Source organism: Sorex fumeus, unplaced genomic scaffold (assembly GCF_029834395.1).
Source record: "Sorex fumeus unplaced genomic scaffold, SorFum_2.1 ptg000070l, whole genome shotgun sequence".
NCBI lineage: Eukaryota > Metazoa > Chordata > Mammalia > Eulipotyphla > Soricidae > Sorex > Sorex fumeus.
This window is the reverse complement of record NW_026606127.1, coordinates 13,564,311-13,584,784: the sequence shown is the minus strand read 5'-3', so window position 1 is coordinate 13,584,784 and position 20,474 is coordinate 13,564,311. Positions and strand designations below refer to the sequence as shown.

The 20,474-nt window shown below is 47.2% G+C and overlaps 1 protein-coding gene across 1 annotated transcript in view; it reads left to right on the top strand.

The window, feature by feature from the left end:
• BRCC3 (BRCA1/BRCA2-containing complex subunit 3) overlaps positions 1–20,474 on the top strand; it is a 48,953-nt gene that overhangs the window by 5,082 nt on the left and 23,397 nt on the right. Inside the window, exons 4-6 of the mRNA XM_056128865.1 lie at positions 4,545–4,664; positions 5,452–5,539; positions 17,272–17,360. Of these exons, the coding sequence (XP_055984840.1) occupies positions 4,545–4,664; positions 5,452–5,539; positions 17,272–17,360 (297 nt within the window). The remainder of the gene's footprint in view (positions 1–4,544; positions 4,665–5,451; positions 5,540–17,271; positions 17,361–20,474) is intronic.

The window sequence follows — 20,474 nt, the reverse complement described above, 5'->3', positions numbered from 1 at the left end:
TGCCAAAGACAGTAACAAAAGTCTTACAATGTTACAAGTCTCACAATGAAGCCATTGATATTCCAAAAACATAACAAGTAACAACATCTCACAATGTAACAACAGTAACAACAAGTCTCACAATGGAGCCCTTACTGGTGCACTCTGGAGCAAATCCATGAACAACAGTACAGTGCTACAGTGCTAGGTGCTTTTTTCTGGTGGGGGCACAACTGACAGTGCTCAAGGGTTACTCCTGGCTCTACACTCAGGAATCATTCCTGGCGGGCTTGGTGTGGGAGACCATTTGGGGTGCAGGGATGAACCAGGGTCAGCTGTGTGCAAGGTGAGTACCCTATCCACTGTACTATGACTCAGGCCCACTGTGTTTCTTTATATCCCACTTATGAGGGAGGTGGCTCTGTGTCTGTCCCTTTCCTTCTGACCAATGTCATTCAGCGTGGTATGCTCCAGATCCAGATCTATCCCCGCAGCAACAAATTGCATGATTTCACCCAGGTAGCATTCTGTTGTGTAAATGTTCCATAGTTTCTTTATCCAGTCATCTATTCTTGGACAGGTGGGTTGTCTCCAGATTTGGACTGTTGTGAATAGTGCTGCATTGCACATAGAGCAAAGGTTTTTACTGAATAGGGTTTTTGAACCCACGGGGTAGATACTAAGAAGTGAAATTGCTCTGTCCTGTGGAAGCACAGTGGGGTTTTTTCGGTTCTTTTAAGTGTTCTCATGCTCCCGTCCAGTCATTTCCATTATTTATCTGACTGTCTACCCTACCCTTGGTGAGATTTTAAATGACCCATAGTCTAAATTACCTGGTGCCCTTCCCTTTCTCTTTCAACTTCTGAACTAATACAACCTCTTAGCACAGAAACCTTCTCTGGCTAGAGAGAGAAAAAGTCGCCCTGGGCCTCAGCTCCTACTGGGATAATTGCACACTTTACAAAACTGTTTTGGGTGTTGGGTTATACATTGAAGTGCTCCAGGGCTACTCCTGGCTCTGCGCTCTCTCTCTCTCCTTCCTTCCTCTTCTTCTCTCCTCCCTCTCCCTCTTTTTGCTTTTCCTCCCTCTTTCCCCTCCCTCTCCCACTCTCTCCTCTCAATCTCTCCCCTCTCCCACCCTCTCTCTGCCCTTCTTCCACGCCCCTTTTTCTCCCCTCCATCCCCCTCTCTTCCCCATCTCTCCCCCTCCCTCCCTCTCAATATCCCTCTCTCCCTCCTACTCCTCAGCTTCCTCTTCCTCATACCATCATCTCCATCTCCCTATTTCTCTCCCCCTCACACTCATCAGTATGATCAGTACTCATCATACTCATACCCATGCTGTGCTTGGGGGATGGATAGATCATGTGGTGTCAGGGATTGAACCTGGGTCTGCCACATGCAAAGCATCTGCTAAGTGTTGAACACTTGTCTCCAGTCCCTCACTGCTCTTATTTTCTTTTTTTGGGGGGGGGGTTGTTGTTGTTTTTGCTTTTTGGGTCACACCCAGCGATGCTCAGGGGTTATTCCTGGCATTGTGCTCAGGGGTTACTCCTGGCATTGCACTCAGGAGTTACTGTTGGCAGTGCTTGGGGGACCATATAGGATGCCAGGGATCAAACCCGGGTTGGTCGCATGCAAGGAAATGCCCTACCCGCTGTTCTATCGCTCCAGCCCCTCTTTTGGTTTTTTGGCCACACTTGGCACTTCTCAGGAGTCACTTCTGGCTCTGCACTAAGGAGTCCCTCCTGGCAGTGCTTGGGGTCCATAATGGGATACTGGGAATCAAACCTGGATCAGATGAGTACAAGCCAAGCGCCCTATCCGTTGTACACTCTCAAGCCCCATGTATCTTATTTTCTATTTTTAGTTTCTATGGCACATCCTGGTCTGGAGTGATAGCACAGCAGATAGAGTGTTTGCCTTGCACGTGGCTGACACGGCCAACCCGAGTTCGATTCTTCTGCCCCTCTCGAGAGCCCGGCAAGTTACCGAGAGTCTCTCGCCCACATGGCAAAGCCTGGCAAGCTATCCGTGACATATTCGATGTGCCAAACACAGTAACAAGTCTCACAATGTTACTGGGCCCGCTCAAGCAAATCTATGAACAACGGGAGGACAGTGATAGTGATGGTACATCCTAAAAGAGGGTTGAGTCCTCTCAGACCACTGCTGTCTCTCCCTACTTTCCTTTACATACGTATCCTCCCCGTGACGTATTCGATATGCCCCCGTGACGTATTCGATATGCCAAACACAGTAACAACAAAGTCTCCAATGGAGACGTTACTGGGCCCGCTTGAGCAAATCGACGAACAACGGGAGGGCCTTTACTTTACTTTACTATGTATCCTCCCATCCCAGATCAGCTTCCTTGCATTCCACACTTACACTTGCCTCCTGTGTGCCGTTCACTTTTATTTTATTTTATTTTTATAAAGTTGTTCACAATAGTTCATTACATATAATATTCAAGCACCAATCTCACCAACCTTCACCTTCCTACCACCATAAGAGGAAAGTGTGTGAAGATTTTTGTATTTCATCCTGGAGCATTTTAAGCCCTTGTATAAGAGATTACAAACATATATGTTAAACCTAAACAAATCTGTGCTCCTTTTGATAACAGTGGGCTAGAATATAAGAGGTCGAGTGCTCCCGGGACGTTCTGTGTCACTCTCTACTGGGAGCTTTATTTCATAGTCTCTGGATCTTGGCCATTGATGAGATTATATGGCACAAGAGGCAGTTTTTGAGTGTGACTTCCAAGCTACTGGAAAACTGGGGATCCAGGGGGAGGAGGCCCAGTCCTGTTCCAAGTGAGCTTGGAGATCTCACTCATAGGTCCCATATATCTGGTTTTTCTGCAGGTTCCCTCATAGGTGAGGCTCATCCGAGCCTGTGGACAGTTGCCTTGAGCATGGCTGCGGTTGGGTTCTGGAGGTTTTCAGCTGCCAGGGTTCTGCTGGGGCGGAGAGGGAAACTTAACCCACCCCCCTCCGAATTGCCCTGGTGAAGATAGCCTGGCTCAGGGTCAGGGCACCGCCGTTCACTTTTAAAACTTTAAAGCCATCCTGGCATTTCCTTTCCTCTATCACTTGGTCCACAAGCTACAGAATCTGATGCTTTCTTCTCTGTGAACCTCAAATCTGTTTTCTCTCTCTGGCACCTGCTCGGCCCAGTACTTTTTCATTTCTTCACATCAGGGTTATGTGCAGTTCACACTGTATCACACTGTCATCCTGTTGTTCATCAATTGCCTCAAGCAGGCCCCTGTAATGTCTCCTTCGTCCTAGCCCTGAGATTTTAAGAAGTGCCACATTCGAGGCTTTTTCAGGGTCAGGAGAATGAGACCCATCATTGTTACTGGTTTTTGGCATACTGAATATGCCACAGGGAGTTTGCCAGACTCTGCTGTATGGACAGGATACTTTTGGTAGCCTGCCAGGTTCTCCAGAATAAGAACTAGATAGTAAGATGTCGCGTGGCCACAAATGCCCTTGCGCGCTTCTGGGAGCAGGGTTTTATAGTCTCTGACTCTTGGCCGTTGATGGGATTACACAGCACTGGGGGCAGTTGGTGGGTGTAACTCCTACATACTGGAAGATGGGGGATCTGGGTGGAGGAGGCCCCAGTCCCAATCTGAGCAGGCTTGGAGATCCACGCCCCAGGTCCCGCACTCCTGGGTTCCTCTGCCGGTTCCTTCATGCGTTAGGCTCATCCAAATGTGTGGAGAGTGGTCTTAGCATGGCTGTGGCTGGAACCGGAGGTCTTCAGTTATTCCCTTCCTTATCATTCACCCTATACATTATGGCTGGGCATTATGGGTGCTTACATTTCTCTCTCTCTCTCTCTCTCTCTCTCTCTCTCTCTCTCTCTCTCATTCTCCGCCATTTCACCATAAGTTCTGTGTAAATTAGCTTGTTTCCTAAGCACCTCACTCACATGCCTTTGCTACCAAGCATGCACACACAACAACCAGGAGCTAGATGCACTCATCTGTCCTACCCATGAAGATGATTTGTTCTAATCGTGGAACCCATCTTGGATCACATAGCATTGATCTGTTGCAGTACTTTAGTGGTTTCATATGGGATACTCGCTTGTCAAGCAGACAGTAACATTTTGAGCACTTGATTGCTCAACACTCTCTGGTAATCCTTGGAGTGACAGTATTTTCTAAACCAAACGAGTATTTGTTCATTATTCAGAAAGCTCTTTTTTTGAGGCCACATCAGGCCTCGCTCGGGTTGCTACCACCGGTGCTCAGGGGACTAAACCTGGACTTCCTGCATGCACAGCAGGTACCCAGGCCTTTGAGCTCACTGCCCAGACCCAGAAAGTCCTTCCTTGAGCTAAACACTAGCCTTTTTCTATTTCTGTGTCTCAAATGTTTATATGGAGGTTGTATGTTTTTTTTGGTAAATTTTTTGTGGAAAAAAAAATCCCAGTTTTCTCGAATGAAATCTTAACCGTGATAATGTACTAGAATGCAGTTCTGGAATTGAAGGGAGCTGTTCTTGGAGGGTAAAAGTAACAGACTGTTTTGGTGGGTTTCTCTTCAGGGTGACACCGTCAGAATTGTTCATATCCATTCTGTCATCATCCTGCGCCGTTCTGACAAGAGGAAGGACCGAGTGGAAATTTCTCCTGAGCAGTTGTCTGCAGCCTCCACAGAGGCAGAGATATCCTTGCTGGTTGCCAAGAAGATTTTTTTGTGCTGGGGTTTTACAACTTTCAGAAGTTCTTAGATGTTCTTCTGAGTAATTCTTCCCCCGATTATCACATTCACCCCTGGGAATTGCTTGGTTGGTCACAATTTTATTCCTTTTTCTTTTTGAGTGAGAGGAATTAGTTCAGACATTCCTGCTCCTAAATGCCAAACAGATCCCCTGGCCAGATCCTGGGAGAAGCAACTCTGGGGAGGAGCGTTCTCTTCCTTCGGTTCAGCCACCCGCTCCGCCTGTCTCCATTCCTGCCTAGTTTCCCAACTACTGCATACTTTCTAGGCCTTTCACTACCTTGGTCTCTGTCCTTCGGGGAAGTCCCTTTCGAGGCCTACCTCGAAAATGTAATATTGAGAACTGAATGCACTATTCATGTAAATGCAAAATCCAGGAAATTCCGGGCTTTAACACATTTTGGGGTTGACCTTAAGTTATAAAAGATAGGTCTGTTACAAACCCCAGAGTGTCTTCTGAACCCTTATAAGCACCAGGAATTTTGTTCCCAGAAACTGAAAATACTTGGGGCTGGAGCGATAGTGCATCAGGTAAGGCATTTGCCTTGCACGCAGCCAATCCCGGTTTGATTCCCAGCATCCCACGTGATCTCCCCCAAACCTGCCAGGAGTGATTCCTGAGCACAGAGCCAGAAGTAAGCCCTCAGCACTGCTGAGTGTGGCCTCCCTCCCTAACAACACAACACAACACAAAACAGAAAGAGAAGTTGAAAAGACCTTTACAGTCACACAGATTGGCTGAACTAACAGGTCGTCCCATGAGAGTTGTGGGCTGGTATCATTCCCACCCTCATATAACTGTTTGGCCTTCACATGTTGGTAAGTATTACACTCTTGCAATGTTTATTGTTGGTAGTGTTGAATAAGGGTTTTACTTCTTTATCACGTGAACTATGGTTATTTTAAGCCAGAATGGATGGAACTATTTTTGTTTATTTCACTGTTTCATGCGTGATGACTTATGACATAATAGGTACAGCACTTCATTTTGCTTGTATTCAGGAAACCCAGACCATCTAAAGCATGAGACTTTATATCCAAAAACAATTCAACGGAGTCCCCACAGCCAGCACTGAGGGGTGTGTACCTCAAACCACACACAAGAAACCAATTGTGATTGGGTTGTGCTAATTGCTGACTACAGCTGTTCCTACACTCCAGCTCAGAACGTTCAGCAGGGCGAAGTGAAGTTAACAAAAATGATGTTTATTATCCCTGCTTCACACTGGGCTCTGGAAAGCCAGAGAATGACTTGAGTTGGAGAAAGTTAATCAACATTCTCTCGTGTTTAATTTTGGTGCTGATGGTTTTGTGACCATTTCCCTTCTAAGTCTCATGACATCCTCTAAGATAGAAGTCTTGCCCTCCTAGTTCTGGCCTGCATGGGGTAAAGGGCAGAGCTGAGGTTTGAGCTCAGGTCTCTCTCCCATCTGTATTCATTCCATTTTGATGTTCTTTATCTAGCCACAGGGGCTTGAGTTGATGGCAAATTCCATATTCATCAAGTGGTTTTCAAATGCTTGTCCCCGGATCAGTATCAGACTATAGGTGGAAGAAGGTTCAGAACACAGATCTGTACTCAGCTGAATGCACCCAGATCAACAGACTGGAATGATCTCTAGACTAGTGGCTCATGCATCTTCTGCTTCTCAGAATCACCTGGAGAGCTTCTGTAACATGTGCCTGCCCTAAATTCATTAATTTCTCTCAGCCACAACTACTGTAGCAGCCTCTGTTTTGTTTTGTTTTTCTTGGGGGGGGGCATCATACCTAGTGGTGTTCAGGACTTACTCCTGGCTCTGAGCTCAGGGGTCACTCCTGGAGGGATTCCTGGGATCATATGGGATGCCAGGAATTGAACCTAGGTTGGCCGCATGCAAGGCAAGTGCCCTATGTGCTATATTAATGCTCTGACCCTACCAAATGCATATACAAATACATATTGTGTATATATACTACAATAGTGTATGTATAGCAATATATGCTATTGCAATTCTGTTAACAACTTCTGGAAGGTGGCGTCATTAGGAAATGCTCTGTAAGAAAGTCCTGGGCAATGGACATGTAGAATATCCTTCTGAGTGAAATGAGTCAGAAGGAGAGGGACAGGGCTGGAGCGATAGCACAGTGGGTAGGGCGTTTGCCTTGCACGCGGCCGACCCGGGTTCAATTCCCAGCATCCCATATAGGGTCCCCTGAGCACCGCCAGGAGTAACTCCTGAGTGCAGAGCCAGGAGTAACCCCTGTGCATTTCCGGGTGTGACCCAAAAAGAAAGAAAAAAAAGGAGAGGGAAGATATAGAATGACTGCATTCATTTGTGGGAAGGGTTCATTAGGACAATATAAGTTGGAGATGATCACTCGGGACAAGAGCTGAGTGTTGAAAGTAGATAAAGGGATATAAATGATAACCTTTCAGTATCTGAATTGTAAACCATAATGCCCAAAAGGAGAGTGTTGGGGGGAGGGGGTGGGAGAGAGAGAAAGCGTGCTGCAATAGAGACAGGCTGGAGTCAGGGAAGTTTGATCCCCATCATCTTCCTCCCCATCCTCCAACCCACCAGGAGTAAGCCCCCAGTAGTGCTGCTTGCCACCCTCAACAAAATGAAAACAATTAGAATTGATAAAATATTACAAAGAATTCCAAACTCCTCTTCCCCTGCAAATGGGCAGATGTTTGCATTTTGCAACATCTGTACACACTTCTTTAGAAGTGTCTGAGTATACATTTTACCCAGAAGAATTCAAGAGTAAGTTGCAGACATACTCCAAGCACAAAGATGTTCTCCTACATAACCACAGTATACTTAGCAAAATTTAGAAATGAGTATTGATATACTATTATTTTAATTACAACCCTTAGCACATTCTTTTGTTGTCTTAACAATGCCCAAATGAAGATTTTGGAGGGGTGAAATTTGGACGCTGTGCTCAGGGGTCACTCCTCGTGGTGCTTGAGGGAATATCATAGTGCTGGGGATTGAACCCAATTTATCTATGTGGAAGGCAAGTGTCTTAACCCCTGTACTATCTCTCTAGCCCTTGTTTCAATTTGGGGGTGGGGTCGGGGTCCTGCCTGGTGATGCTCAGGGGTTACTCCTCACTCTGCACTCGGAAATACTGTCTGGCTCTGTACTCAAGAATTACTCCTTGTGGTGCTCAGGGGACCATATGGGATGCCAGAGATCAAACCTGGGTAGGTCACTTGCAAAGCAAATGCCCTATCCACTATGCTATCACTCAACTCCTATGTTTTAAGCATTTTTATTTATTGTTTAGTTTTTAGATCAGACCCGACAGTGCTCAGGGGTTACTCCTGACTCAGCCCTCAGGAATTATTCCTGGCAGTGCTTGGACTATATGCAATGCCGGGGATCGAACCTGGGTCAGGCACATGAAGGGCAAGCACTTTGCCCACTGTACTATTTTTCCAGCCCCTGTCTTTAACATTTTAAAGGATTATTACATAAGTTATTGAACAGACTTATTGATGACTTAAGTCATGGTTTCTCTTGGACTTTATTCTATTGTGAGAAAGACAGTTATGAGGACTAGAAAGATAGTACAACGGGTAGGATGTGTGCCTTGCAGGCGGCCAACCTAGGTTCGATCCCTGGCACCCCATGGGGTCCCCTGAACTTACTCAGAAGTGATCTCTGAGCAGGGCTAGGAGTAAGCTCTGAGCACTGTTGGCTATGTATGACCTAATACCCCTAGCCCCAACACACACAAAATAAAGTTAAAACCCAAAAGATAATACATAGTTAGGGTCCATTCCTAGCATGAGTGTGACCTAGATTTCATCACTGACACCATAAAGTATTGCTGGGTGTGTCCCTGGAGGAACAGCCTCAGGCCCTCATATTGAACTGTGGCTTCAGTTACTCGGAAAGGCCCCTGACCCCCTGATGAGCATAGTTTGGGAGCCCCCCACACACACAAGAGAAAAAAAAGATTAAAAGGAAAACAAAGAGAGTAAGTACCATAAGGAATGACTATACCAGCAAATACCTATGAAAGTAAAAGCCTCCAGATTAATCGACCCAGGTTTGATCCCAGCACCACATAAAGCGCTCCGAGCCTCACAAGGGTGATTCCTAGACAAAGAGGCAGGACCAATCTCTGAGCAAAACGGGAAGTGGCCCACAAACCAAAATAAGAAATAAAAATAGTGAAACACTAATGATGGCAAGTTATGTTCTGAATCAGCAGTGAAATGTTCAGAGGGCACAATTTTACATGTTAAGAATAGAATGGAAACTAGTTGAAGTAGAAGAGGTTGACACCCATTTTCAGAAAGTTACTCATTCAAGAGTGTCGTGGTAGTGTTTTGACTACGGTCAGATACTCGTGTTAATGCAAGATATTAGTATTTCGCAGCAATGGGGTAGAGAAAGATAAATGTGTGAGCTGAGCAATGGCAGTGGAGGTCAAGTGCATCCAGTAAAACTCTTAAATTTGATTTTTAAAAGCAATTAAGGTTTAAAGAGGAACTGTAAGAATAAACAATGGAAACCCAAGTTCAGCAGTTGTTAACCTTATACTGTATTAGCTGTATAATTTTCTGCACACACAATTTGAATGTAAGTAAAGGAGCACGTGGTGTGCCTTTATCCCTAAGCCATTTTTGTGTTTCTCAAGAACAAGGTTATTGACTTTCAAAATCTCAGTTCAGTGGTTGAAATCAGGACATTTAATAATGATACAAGATAGCTATTTCACATATCAAGTGTATTTCTCAGATACAGATCTCACATTTTTGTGCTTTAGGCATGTTTACTTGTTACATGTTTGCAGGCTTTTAAAAATATTTAAAACCACACTAACTGCTTGGAATCGGTGGAAAACAAAAAAAGACAAGACAATTTCAAGACAATGGGAGTGTAAAGTTGCAATGAACGGATTAATACTGTTCACCTTCATCCTCTCCATCAGCACTATCTGCTCCGACCTCTTCATAATCCTCTAGGGTGGCCATGTTCTCCTGGGCCTCAAGAGAACTCTCCCTCCCCCAGGCACACTTGCCATAATCAGGTTAAACTTGTGGTCCAGGCGCGCCCAAGCCATCCTCGCCTTCAGTTAATTCCCAAACCTGCAATTTCCCACTTCCTCTTTAATTTGCAGCCTAACACTGCTTCCCAGTGTGGGTCGGGACAAAGGAATATCTCCATTTCTCTTTTCTTTCTTTTTGGGTCACACCTGGCAATGCTCAGGGGTTACTCCTGGCTTTGCACTCAGGAATCACTCCTGGCAGTGCTCCGGGGACCATATGGGATGCTGGGAATCAAACCCGGGTTGGCCGCGTGCAAGGCAAATGCCCTACCCGCTGTGCTATTGCTCCAGCCCTTCCATTTCTCTTTAATCTCCTGCTGAACATGGTAGCTCTCTTTTCCTTTTCCCTCCTCATATGAATGAAAAATGTGTTCTTCCTCTTGGCTAATTGCTGCCCTTCCATTTCTTCCTTCTATCTCTGCCCCTTCTTCCTCAGGACATTCACAGTCCTCACACTACTTTCTCCCGCATCTGTATACGTTTCTTCTGTACTGGGTTCTTCCATTATGCAGCCATTTTCTAAATAAGCAGATTTCAGTAACTGCATTGTATGTGTCAGGCCCCCTTTGGGGTAAAAACAACAAATGAGAGAAACCAGGTATTTGTCTTTGTAGAGCTTTTCAGTCATGCTCAGACCTTACGTGTTGAAGAAAACACAACAAAAATCCTTTTGGAGCGGGAGAGCTACTATAGGGTTTAAGGCACCGTCCCAATCCCCAGCACTGAGCCTGGCCAGGAGTGTTTCATGAGTAGAGCTGGAGTAAGCCCTGAGTACTCCCGGCTGTACCCCTCCAGTACTTCTTGTCCGACTTTCCCGTCAGGTCCATCTTTCTACGCTTTCGATTTTCCTAACGTTCACCCACACTCGAGTACAGTGTTTCTCAATCCATTTCAGACCTCGAGCCCCTTCTGACCTTGTTCCCTTTTGTTTCCTTCTGGTGTGCCCCTCCCCCGGCCCCATGTCTGTTATTTTCATCTGTGTGCCCCCTTGGACTATCTTGGAGGTTGCATGGGCCCCCGTGTAGAAATGCTGCTCTAACCGATGACACTGTTAGGTGGACCTTGCAGACGTGAGTGCATCATGGTGGAAACCTCTGAGCACTTTAGCTCTCCGTCTTATTCTGTATCCAGCACTGCAGCTTGTGGTTACTTCTCGACCTGTTTCACTAGTGATCATGAGGGGCATATGGCTCTTAAGGAAAGAAACTTGGATGGGGCATGGGGTTTCAGTTCTTTGTCCAAAACCAGATGGCTAGTAAGTTGAAGATTCAGTATTTAAACTGAGATTTGTACCATGTAGGGACTGTGGTATTCTCCAGCATCTCACTTTGACTAGGTAAGTGGGAGCGCTACTTATGAAAGCAGGAAATGGAATGGGATATGTCCATTAGCCGAAGGGGAAAGATATAGTTAAATTATGGCATACACACCACTGAATTTTGCCTATTCATGATTTGCAGAAGAAAAGGTAAAGCTGTTTAGGGGGCTGGAGTGATAGCACAGTGGGTAGGGCATTTGCCTTTCACGCGACCAACCCGGGTTCAATTCCCAGCATCCCATATGTTCCCCTGGGCACCGCCAGGAGTAACTCCTGAGTGCAGAGCCAGGAATAACCCCTGTGCATCTCCGGGTGTGACCCAAAAAGCAAAAAAAATTTTTTTTTAAATTTTTAAAAAAAGGTAAAGCTTTTTAAATAGCCAGGTTATTTTATAAACTCATGGGATTGTCACACTTTTAACTCTTTGGTTCACCTTCTGCTACTTGTCAATATGTATATTACATGAATAAATTTGTGTTTTTATTTTATATATTTACAATTTTTTATCAAAGAACCATGATTGACAGTTATCGATAAACGCCCTACATGCTGTGCCTTGCATGCCCACCCAGGTTTGCCTTGCATGCCGCCGACCCAGGTTCGGTTCCTCCGCCTCTCTTGGAGAGCCTGGCAAGCTACTGAGGGTATCTTGCCCACACGGCAAAGCCTGGCAAGCTCTCCATGACGTATTCAATATGCCAAAACCAGTAACAAGTCTCACAGTTTGTTGTGAGACGTTACTCGTGCCCGCTCAAGCAAATCGATGAACAATGGTAGGATGGTGCTACAGTGCAGTGCCACACTGTCATTCTGGTCCTGAGTGCATTTGTCACCAACCTTGTTGGGTCAAATCAGTTTCCTGGGACAAATATAGACCGCAACTTTGAGCTGTTTCCTACATCTAATCATTTTGATCAATCCCACTTTCTCCAATAAGCATTCCATTCTGGAGGTTACAAGTCAATACTCTATAGAACTACGGTAAAAATGCTTTGATACAGTATATTTCTTTACACTTCTTAGCAAACATGTAGGGAAAACTACAGGGCAGGCCAAGTATTAAATAAATGAAGTCTTGGGGCTAGAGTGATAGCATAGCAGGTAGGGTGGTTGCCTTGCATGCAGCCAACCCGGGTTTGATTCCCAGCATCCCATATGGTCCCCCGAGCACTGCCAGGAGTGATTCCTGAGTGCAGAGCCAGGAGTAACCCCTGAGCATTGCCACGTGTGACCCAAAAAGCAAAAAAATAAATAAAAATTAAAAGTATCATTTTTAAAAAATCTACTTTAAAAAAATAAGTGAAGTGACCCAAAAAGCAAAAAAAGAAAAAAAGTGAAGTCTAGAGATAAAAGTCTTTCAACTTTGAAGGTAATAGAGAAATAAATGTTACTGTCTAGTGCTGAGACTGGCCGAATTTCTCACAGGAGGTGGAGGGATGGTTTTCTTGTTCTTTTCCATGCCACTGTTCTTCGCCATGTGAAGATGAGCATCTCGGAGTGCGTCTAGCATTAAGACATATCCTGATGAGGCTCCCAGACCTAGGGCCTCTACTGGCTGTTCTTAGCCAAACTGGCATGTGGTTCAGTTCCAGGCAGTACTACTATGCAGTACTACTTAGTGGGGGCTGACTCAGTGCACACTAGGCCTGTGTGTTCACTGTGCATTGCTGTGTCCCCCTGCAGAGCTATTTATCATAGCTCATAGGCCCTCAATATAAGCATTCAGCTGAGCAGTGAGGGATCTTTCATACTGAGAGAAAAAATGGATGGCAGAGCTACAGAGCTCTTCAGTCCAGGTACACAGACAAAACTGGATTTTTTGGATTTGGCATTTGGAGGTAGTTATTAATCAGTATAAAACTTCAGGGTGGTAGTGGAGCTTCACTGAGAAAGGTTTAAGTCGTCATACTCCAGCTTGTTTCAGAGACACAGTTTAAGCTGGCAGAGTTGAGGCCATAGGAAGAAACAAGTCAAGAGACGAGCTCTTTTTTGGGGGGTACATACTTGCCCACAGTCAGGGGCTACTCCTCAGTCTGTGCTCTGGACTGACCCTGGCCATGCTTGGGACCATATGTGGTGCTGGGAGTCAAACCAAAATTGGCTGCATTCACACCTGTTATATCTCGTATCCCAGGAGCCACATATTCACCAGAGCTAGTCTTAGGGATGGCCTGAAAGTTCTGTCTTCCTGCGCCCATAAACAGGAATGTCATCTCTCTGGTCCCTGACTCCACTTTTAAATGCAGCACAATACATTGCATAAATCTATACATTCATACATATGTAGGATATGTTTCCTGTAGTCCAGTTAGAGTTCTAAGCACAGTGAACCATGAAATGATCTGAACTATTGCTTTCTGGAAAGGTGATATCTTCATGGGGAGGTTCTCACAAATACCATGTCAGGGGTCGGAGCAATAGTACAGTGGATAGGTCGTTCCCCTGCATCCCATATGTTCCCCCAAGTACCACCAAGAGTAATTCTTGAGTGCAGAGATAGGAATAAGCCCGAAGTATTTCCCTGTGTGGCCTTCAAACCAAACTGAAACAAATATGTCAGCCAAAATTTCCTGAGAACCCACCATGTGCCACCCACTGTCATACACAGTTGGGCTCAAGCTGGCAAGACCAGGATTCAAGAAGCCAGCAGTAACAGGAGCGCCTGTCACAAGGGCTGTTAGGGAGGAAGAGGGTGGAGTGCAGGGGCACAGGGAGTGCCTATGGGCTGGGCTCATCTCTTAGGAAGGTAAGGGGGAGGGCACACTGAAGAAGGTGAGCTGCAAGTTGGGCCTGCATGAGCCGAGAAAGGAAAGAGCAGTGTTTTCTGTTTGTCTATGCTATGCTTAGGGCCACACGGGCGGGCGGTCAGCACCAGCCTCTCCTGCACCGCGGGCTTTGTCTTCCCGCCACCCAGCCCCCGCCCCCCCCCCCCCCCCCCCGGCCTCCGCCGCGCACACCATCCCCGTGTCCAGCCAGGTGATCCCCAGCGCTGTGTCTATCTCCAGCAGCGGCGCCACCAACCTGCAGACCCTCGGGAGCCCCCTGGCCACCGCGCAGCCAGCCTGGTCACCCAGCACTTGCAGGTCCCACGCCACCCCAGCCCCCCTCCGTGGGAGCCTTGTCCCGGCCAGCGGGCGGGTCGGCCCGAACAGAAGCCCAGAGCGCCCCCACCGGGATGCTCCGCGGGGACCTTCCCCACGCCCAACTTCGGCAGGACCGCGACCCTGGGCACCAGCATCCGGCCGGACACAGGCAGCACGGCGGCTGGGTTCTCCCTCCAGGCCAGCTCGGTTGCTTTGGGGGCTGTCGCGCTGGTCCCCCACCATGGGGCTGGCGGCTCAGCCGTGCGACCTTTTGCCTTCAGGGTCTTAGAGACCCGGATGAACTGTGCGGAGAGCGGGCCCAGCGGCGAAATGGCCCCGGACGTGAGCTCCACTGCCCAGGCAGGCGCGTTCATCATGGCATCTGTGCCACCAAGCGTCACCACGGGCCTGGTCACCCCCTTCGCGGGAGGCTGGAGCCAGAGCATCCTGGGCCCGGGCAACCAGGGCTCAGCGTTCGCCTCGGGAGGAGCCGCGTTTGGCGGCCTCGTCATCGCCCCTTTTGCCCCGAACCCCACTGGTCCCGGCCCAGCTCAGCTCAGCACTGGCCTTGGTGCCGGGGTGCCCCCTCCACCCACGCAGGGCGCGCTGGGCAGGGGCCCTTTCCGCTCGGCGGCCCCTTCGTTTTCCATTGGCACCAAATTCAAAACCCCAAAGAGTCGGGAGCAAGGCCACTCCCGGAGGCACCATGGCCACAAGAAATAGTCCGTGCCAGTCACCCGCACCCTGATCGCGACCACCGCACTGCCCAGAGAAGCCTCCGTTTCACATCTCACTCATTGTCCCTCCACAGTTCCAGTCCACGTTAGGATAACCACGGTCTTCACTGGTGAGAGAACAAACCGGGTAGAACCCGCTTGGCCTTCCAGCCCTGTCTGGCAAGGGCGCAGGACTCTCCCTGGGAGCAGACTGGGCGGGCAGCCGGTCACCCAGGCCCTCTGGTCTCTTCGGAAGGAGGAATAGATTCTCTCGAAATCTAACTGGCTTTCATGTGGCCTTCAAAAGTGAGTCCCCTTTGGGGGCCAGCGTGGTTGTACAGAGGTAGGGTGCTTGTCTGGCAAGTGGCCGACCAGGATTTGATTTCTGGCAGCCCAGATGACTCCCCAAGCCGGTACTCCATATGGTCCCCTAAGCCTGCCAGGCTGAGCCAGGAATACCGCCAGGTGTGGCCTCAAAACCAAAAGCGGTCCCCTGGGAAAGGCCAGTTCCCCATTCCTTGTTGCTTTCTTCTTTGATGATTTCTTTGGTGTCACTTGGTCTTTTTGTTTGTTTTTTGTTTGTTTGTTTTTGCTTTTTTGGGGGACGGTCACACCCGGCGGTGCTCAGGGGTTACTCCTGGAGGTGCTTGGGGGACCATATGGGAAGATGGGATTAGAACCCGGATCAGCCGCGTGCAAGGCAATGCCCTATCCACTGTGCTATTGCTCCAGCCCCGGTGTCACTTGGTCTTAACCCAGCTTGTCTTTGAGGACCAATGCAGTCCTTTGCGGGCACCCACAGACGTTGCTCCCAATGCGCCAACTCCTCACATCGGGTTTTTGGCGTCTTTCCCGCAAACATATTTGAACCCCACCTTTCACTTTACCGATTAAATCCCTGGCAGACTGGCAGGCCTGTAATTAGCCCCGGCCCCCAGGTCTGGCCATTTCCCCTCTCCCCCAGCTTGGCTGAGAGGTCAGCCATACCTGCTGGCCCTGGCTAGTTCGCCATTCACCAGCGAGTTCACCCAGACCCTTGTTCTCTTCTCTTGGCTGCGGGTTGTGTTTCATGCTTCACACAGAGTGTGCCGGAGTTCTGACTACCGCGAGGTTGAAAAGGTCAAGGTTTCTTGACCCAGCCAGTTGTGAGGGCAGCACCCCGAACAGAGGCCAGGACTGACCCTTGGGACTGCAAGTGGAATTCTGTCTTAAACTGTTAATGTGAGACCAGAGTATTTCAGACGGGGGAACTTCACAGCAGGTGGGAGAGGAGGTTTTGGGGGGCCGGGAGCTCGCAGGAGCTGCTGGTTTACCATAATTCAGGCTCCTTCTAATGCAAGCCAGGCTCAGGGAGGGAAGCAAACTCACTCTTCACCTTTCCTTTTAAGCTGGACCTTGTAAAACCACACACTCCGTTCAGTCTCTTCCAGAGGGGGTACAAAGGCCAAAGTACTTCTTGGATCTCCAAACAAAAAAAAGAGAGAGAAGATACCTAAGCTGCCCTCTGCATTCTATATTCACTATATTTAGGGGAGGCCTAAGGCCAAACTCTGACATCTTCCTAAGCACATGTCATCAGATGGGGAAAAAGACAAGAATGACTGTCACTTCTTCAAGGTCCTGTTTTCTGAATATCTGGGGAGAAACCTAATAGGAAAAAGTAACCAGAAACTGGTTGATGAAAATAAATTGCTAAAGTAGGTATGATACAGGAATTACTATTAAACTCATATGGATGCAAAGACATATTTAGGAATTTACCATCGGCCACCCAATTCATTCACAATTGCAACTCCAGTGGCTGCAGAGTGAATGCTCGCTTACACTTCCTCATAGAAAATCAAAGAATTCTAACCCAGGTATTTCTGACCCTCGGTATCCAGGATGCTTAACTTTTTAGGACATTCCTCACATTCTTACTTTGGACAACCTGGCAGGCTACCAAATGTCACCTACCCACACGGCAGAGTCTGGCAAACTCCCCGTGGCGTACCCAATATGCCAAATACCAGTAACATTGATGGGTATCATTCTCCTAACCCTGAAAGAGCCTTGAATATGGCACTCTTTGAAATCTCAGGGCTAGGATGAAGGAGACGTTACTGGTGCCTGCTCGAGGCAATCAAAGAACAACAGAATGATCGTGATCATGATGCTATGCTTTATGGTGAGCTCATTTTGGCCAAGGGTGACATTAGACTTAAAAAAATCTGTCTTCTACTAGTGTTCCTTAAGCTAGGCAAATGTTTGTTTGCATGGTGATAATCAGATTGTCCTTAGGATATATCCTTGTGTATTGCATATTGCTAGTATCTTCAAATCACCATGTCTTTGAGATAAACTTTATTGACAGTAGGTGTTTTACTTTTGTTTATTTTGCAGATGTTCGAACACAGGCCATGTACCAAATGATGGATCAAGGCTTTGTGGGACTTATTTTTTCCTGCTTCATAGAAGATAAAAACACAAAGGTATTGTGCGTGTGCACGTGTGAGTGTGTGTGTGTGTGTGTGTGTGTTGTGCACGTGCATACGGGATAGAGAAAAATCTGGCCAGGGAGATGGCTCAAAGGGAACACAGTCCTGGGTTTCCTCTCTGGTACCACATGATCCTTGAGCACTGCCAGGAGTGACCCCATACCCCAGCAGTGCACCAAGGGTACACTCTGAGTATGGCCTTCAAACCAGAAAAAAATAGAGAAAACAGAGGAAAATTCGGTAATTTTCCTAGATTGGCTATGGTCGGTGTTAGTGGGAAGGTCATAGCACCAGGAAATGAGGATTGTGAGGGAGCAAGGTTTCGTGGAGAAAAACATGCAAGGCTGAGGAAACAGCCTGTGCAGAGACCCTGGGTTGCATGCAGCATGTTGAGGGAACACTAGAAGTCAGTCTGTCTCCAGCAGAGGGAGAAAGTCTGTGAACACGTGTCTGCACTGCAGCCCCCATTATTCTCATTTCGTGTTCAGTTGGCACCTTTTCCCTCTTTTTTAAAATTTTTTAAAAATTTTTATTTTTATAAAGTTGTTTGCAATAGTTCATTACAAATAATGTTCAAACACCAATTCCACCATGATCACCTTTCCACCACCATAAGAGGAAAGTGTGTGAAGGTTGTTGTATTTCACCCTGGAGCCATCTAAGCCCTTATGTAAGAGATTACAAGCATGTATATTAAAACCAGACAAATGTGTACTACTTTTGGTACATCAATGTAAGAGTATGTGCGACCGCAAATGTGGCTGTGTGCTCCAGGATGTTCTGTGTTGCTCTCTTCCAGGAGCTTTATTTCATAGTCTCTAGGTCTTGGCCATTGATGAGATTATATGGCTCTGGGGGCAGTTTGTGGGTGTGACTGCCAAGCTACTGGAAAACTGGGGAGCTGGGAAGAGGAGGCCCAGTCTCGTTCGGAGCGGGCTTAGAGATCTCAGTCACGGGTCTGGTGTACCTGGGTTTTCCTGCAGGTTCCCCTGTAGGTGAGGCTCGTCCAAACATGTGGAGAGTGGCCTTGAGCATGGCTGCAGTTGGGCTCTGGAGGTTTTTGGCTGCCGAGGTGCTGCTTGGGGCAGGGAGGGAAACTCTGCTCACCTCCCTCTGAGGTACCCCAGTGAAGATAGCCTGGTGCAGGGTCAGAACGTCTGCACTTTCCCTCTTGCATGTGCCCTGAGTTTGGAAAGACAATTAGAGATCAGATTGCATAGGGCAGTGGCTTGTACTCTGCAGTGAGAAGTCACTGAGGGCGAATTCCTGTCATAATGGCCTCTCTCTGGCTACTGTGTTGACAGTGCACTGTGGAGAAGGGGTACGTGGAATTCATAGCATCCAGGAAAGAGAGGAATATGTTGTAGTGTAGGCAGAGATTGGGCCGTGCTTGTAAGGGTAAAGGCAATATAAGCACCCTCGGCACTGCCAGTGCAGCCCAATTGAGAAAAAGTGTAACAGGAGTGAGAAATGGTCAGATTCTACTTACACTTTATGTCTAATACTAGTAATACACTGCTAGTTTCCACCTAAGATTTGCACCAGCAAACTAGGTGTTTTACATAAATATGATGATAGTTATTCATGTTTTATGTTAGTGAGCTAAAGCCTGAAGAAGTTACAGATCAGCTGTGTACACAAGCCAGTCTTGTCATTCTCTATTTAGTATGCTCTATTTGCGTTTAACATTCACATCAAGAGGTTTTACTATGTGTCTGTTGGTTCAAATTTTCAAAAGAAAATTACTGTTTCGACACTGTAAGTAAAGTAAAGGCCCTCCCGTTGATCGTCGATTTGCTCGAGCGGGCCTAGTAATGTCTCCATTGGAGACTTTGTTGTTACTGTGTCTGGCATATCGAATACTCTCGGTAGCTTGCCGGGCTCTCCGAGAGGGGCGGAGGAATCGAACTCAGGTCGGCCATGTTGGCCGCATGTAAGGCGAACGCCCTACCGCTGTGCTATCACTCCAGCCCTGTTTCGACACTGTAAGTATAAAATTTGCCAAGATTTCCACAGTGACGAGACACACAGGGCCTCACAGGATGGGGGTGGAGCCATCCCTTTCCTCCCCGCCCCAACGAGACCCCAAGTCGCCACCCATGAACGGCCTCCTGGCTCCTGATCAAGCTGGTTAACGACCATAATCCCAGAGACTCAGAAACAAATCTTGGAACCCAGCAGCTTTTGGCAGAAATGCGTCCGGTCCCCGCAGTAGGTTAAAGGTGCCGGGCCAACCCACGTGGGAATAGGTTTCGTGCCTTGGCCTGTTCCCCCAGGTGGCCGCCATCCTCCAGAGGCCATTGGACAGTCAGGTTTGGGCCTGCAGTGATGAGACACGTGGGGCCTCACAAGATGTGGGTGGAACCGGCCCTTTCCTCTCCGCCCCAAAAAGACCCCATGATCCCAGAGACTTAGGAACAAATCTCAGAACCCAGTAGGTTTTGGCAGAAATCCCTCCAGATTTAATTGTTAAAATTGTGGAATTCCAAAACCGTGTGGCCACTACTGTGGCCACGCAACATCGTATGTTATTCATAATCAGCAATAGAAAACAAATTGTCTACAGTTGCCCTTTCAGCAGATTTGAGTATTGGGGTAAAATCCCAAATAATAATGGTGGGTCTGGTGTCAAAATATTGAATGTAATCAAAGTAGAAAGAGTAATGTGGAAATCATCTGCCCCACAGGTAGTGGAAAGGTGTGGGATGGGGGGTATACTGGGATTTTTGGTGGTGGAAAATGGGCACTGGTGAAGAGATGGGTTATTCATCATTGTATGATGGAAACTTAGCCCCAAAAGCTTTGTAACTGCTCTCACAGTGATTCAATAAATAAATTTATAAAAAGGAAAAAAAAGTAAGGCGGAGTTCATGCCCAATTCAATCAGCTTAATCAATGGCTGAATAAATAGCAATACTCCTACATTAAAAAATTTTTTTAAAGTAAAATTTACCAAGATTAACAGTAGCACCATAGTTTGAATCTACTAATGATAGCCTTAGATTTATGTGATTGATTCATATTTTTATAGTCACCCTTTTTTGTAAGAAACTTTCCAGTTCATCATCTCAAACTTTGTACTTAATTTGAAATATAGTCAATAGATTC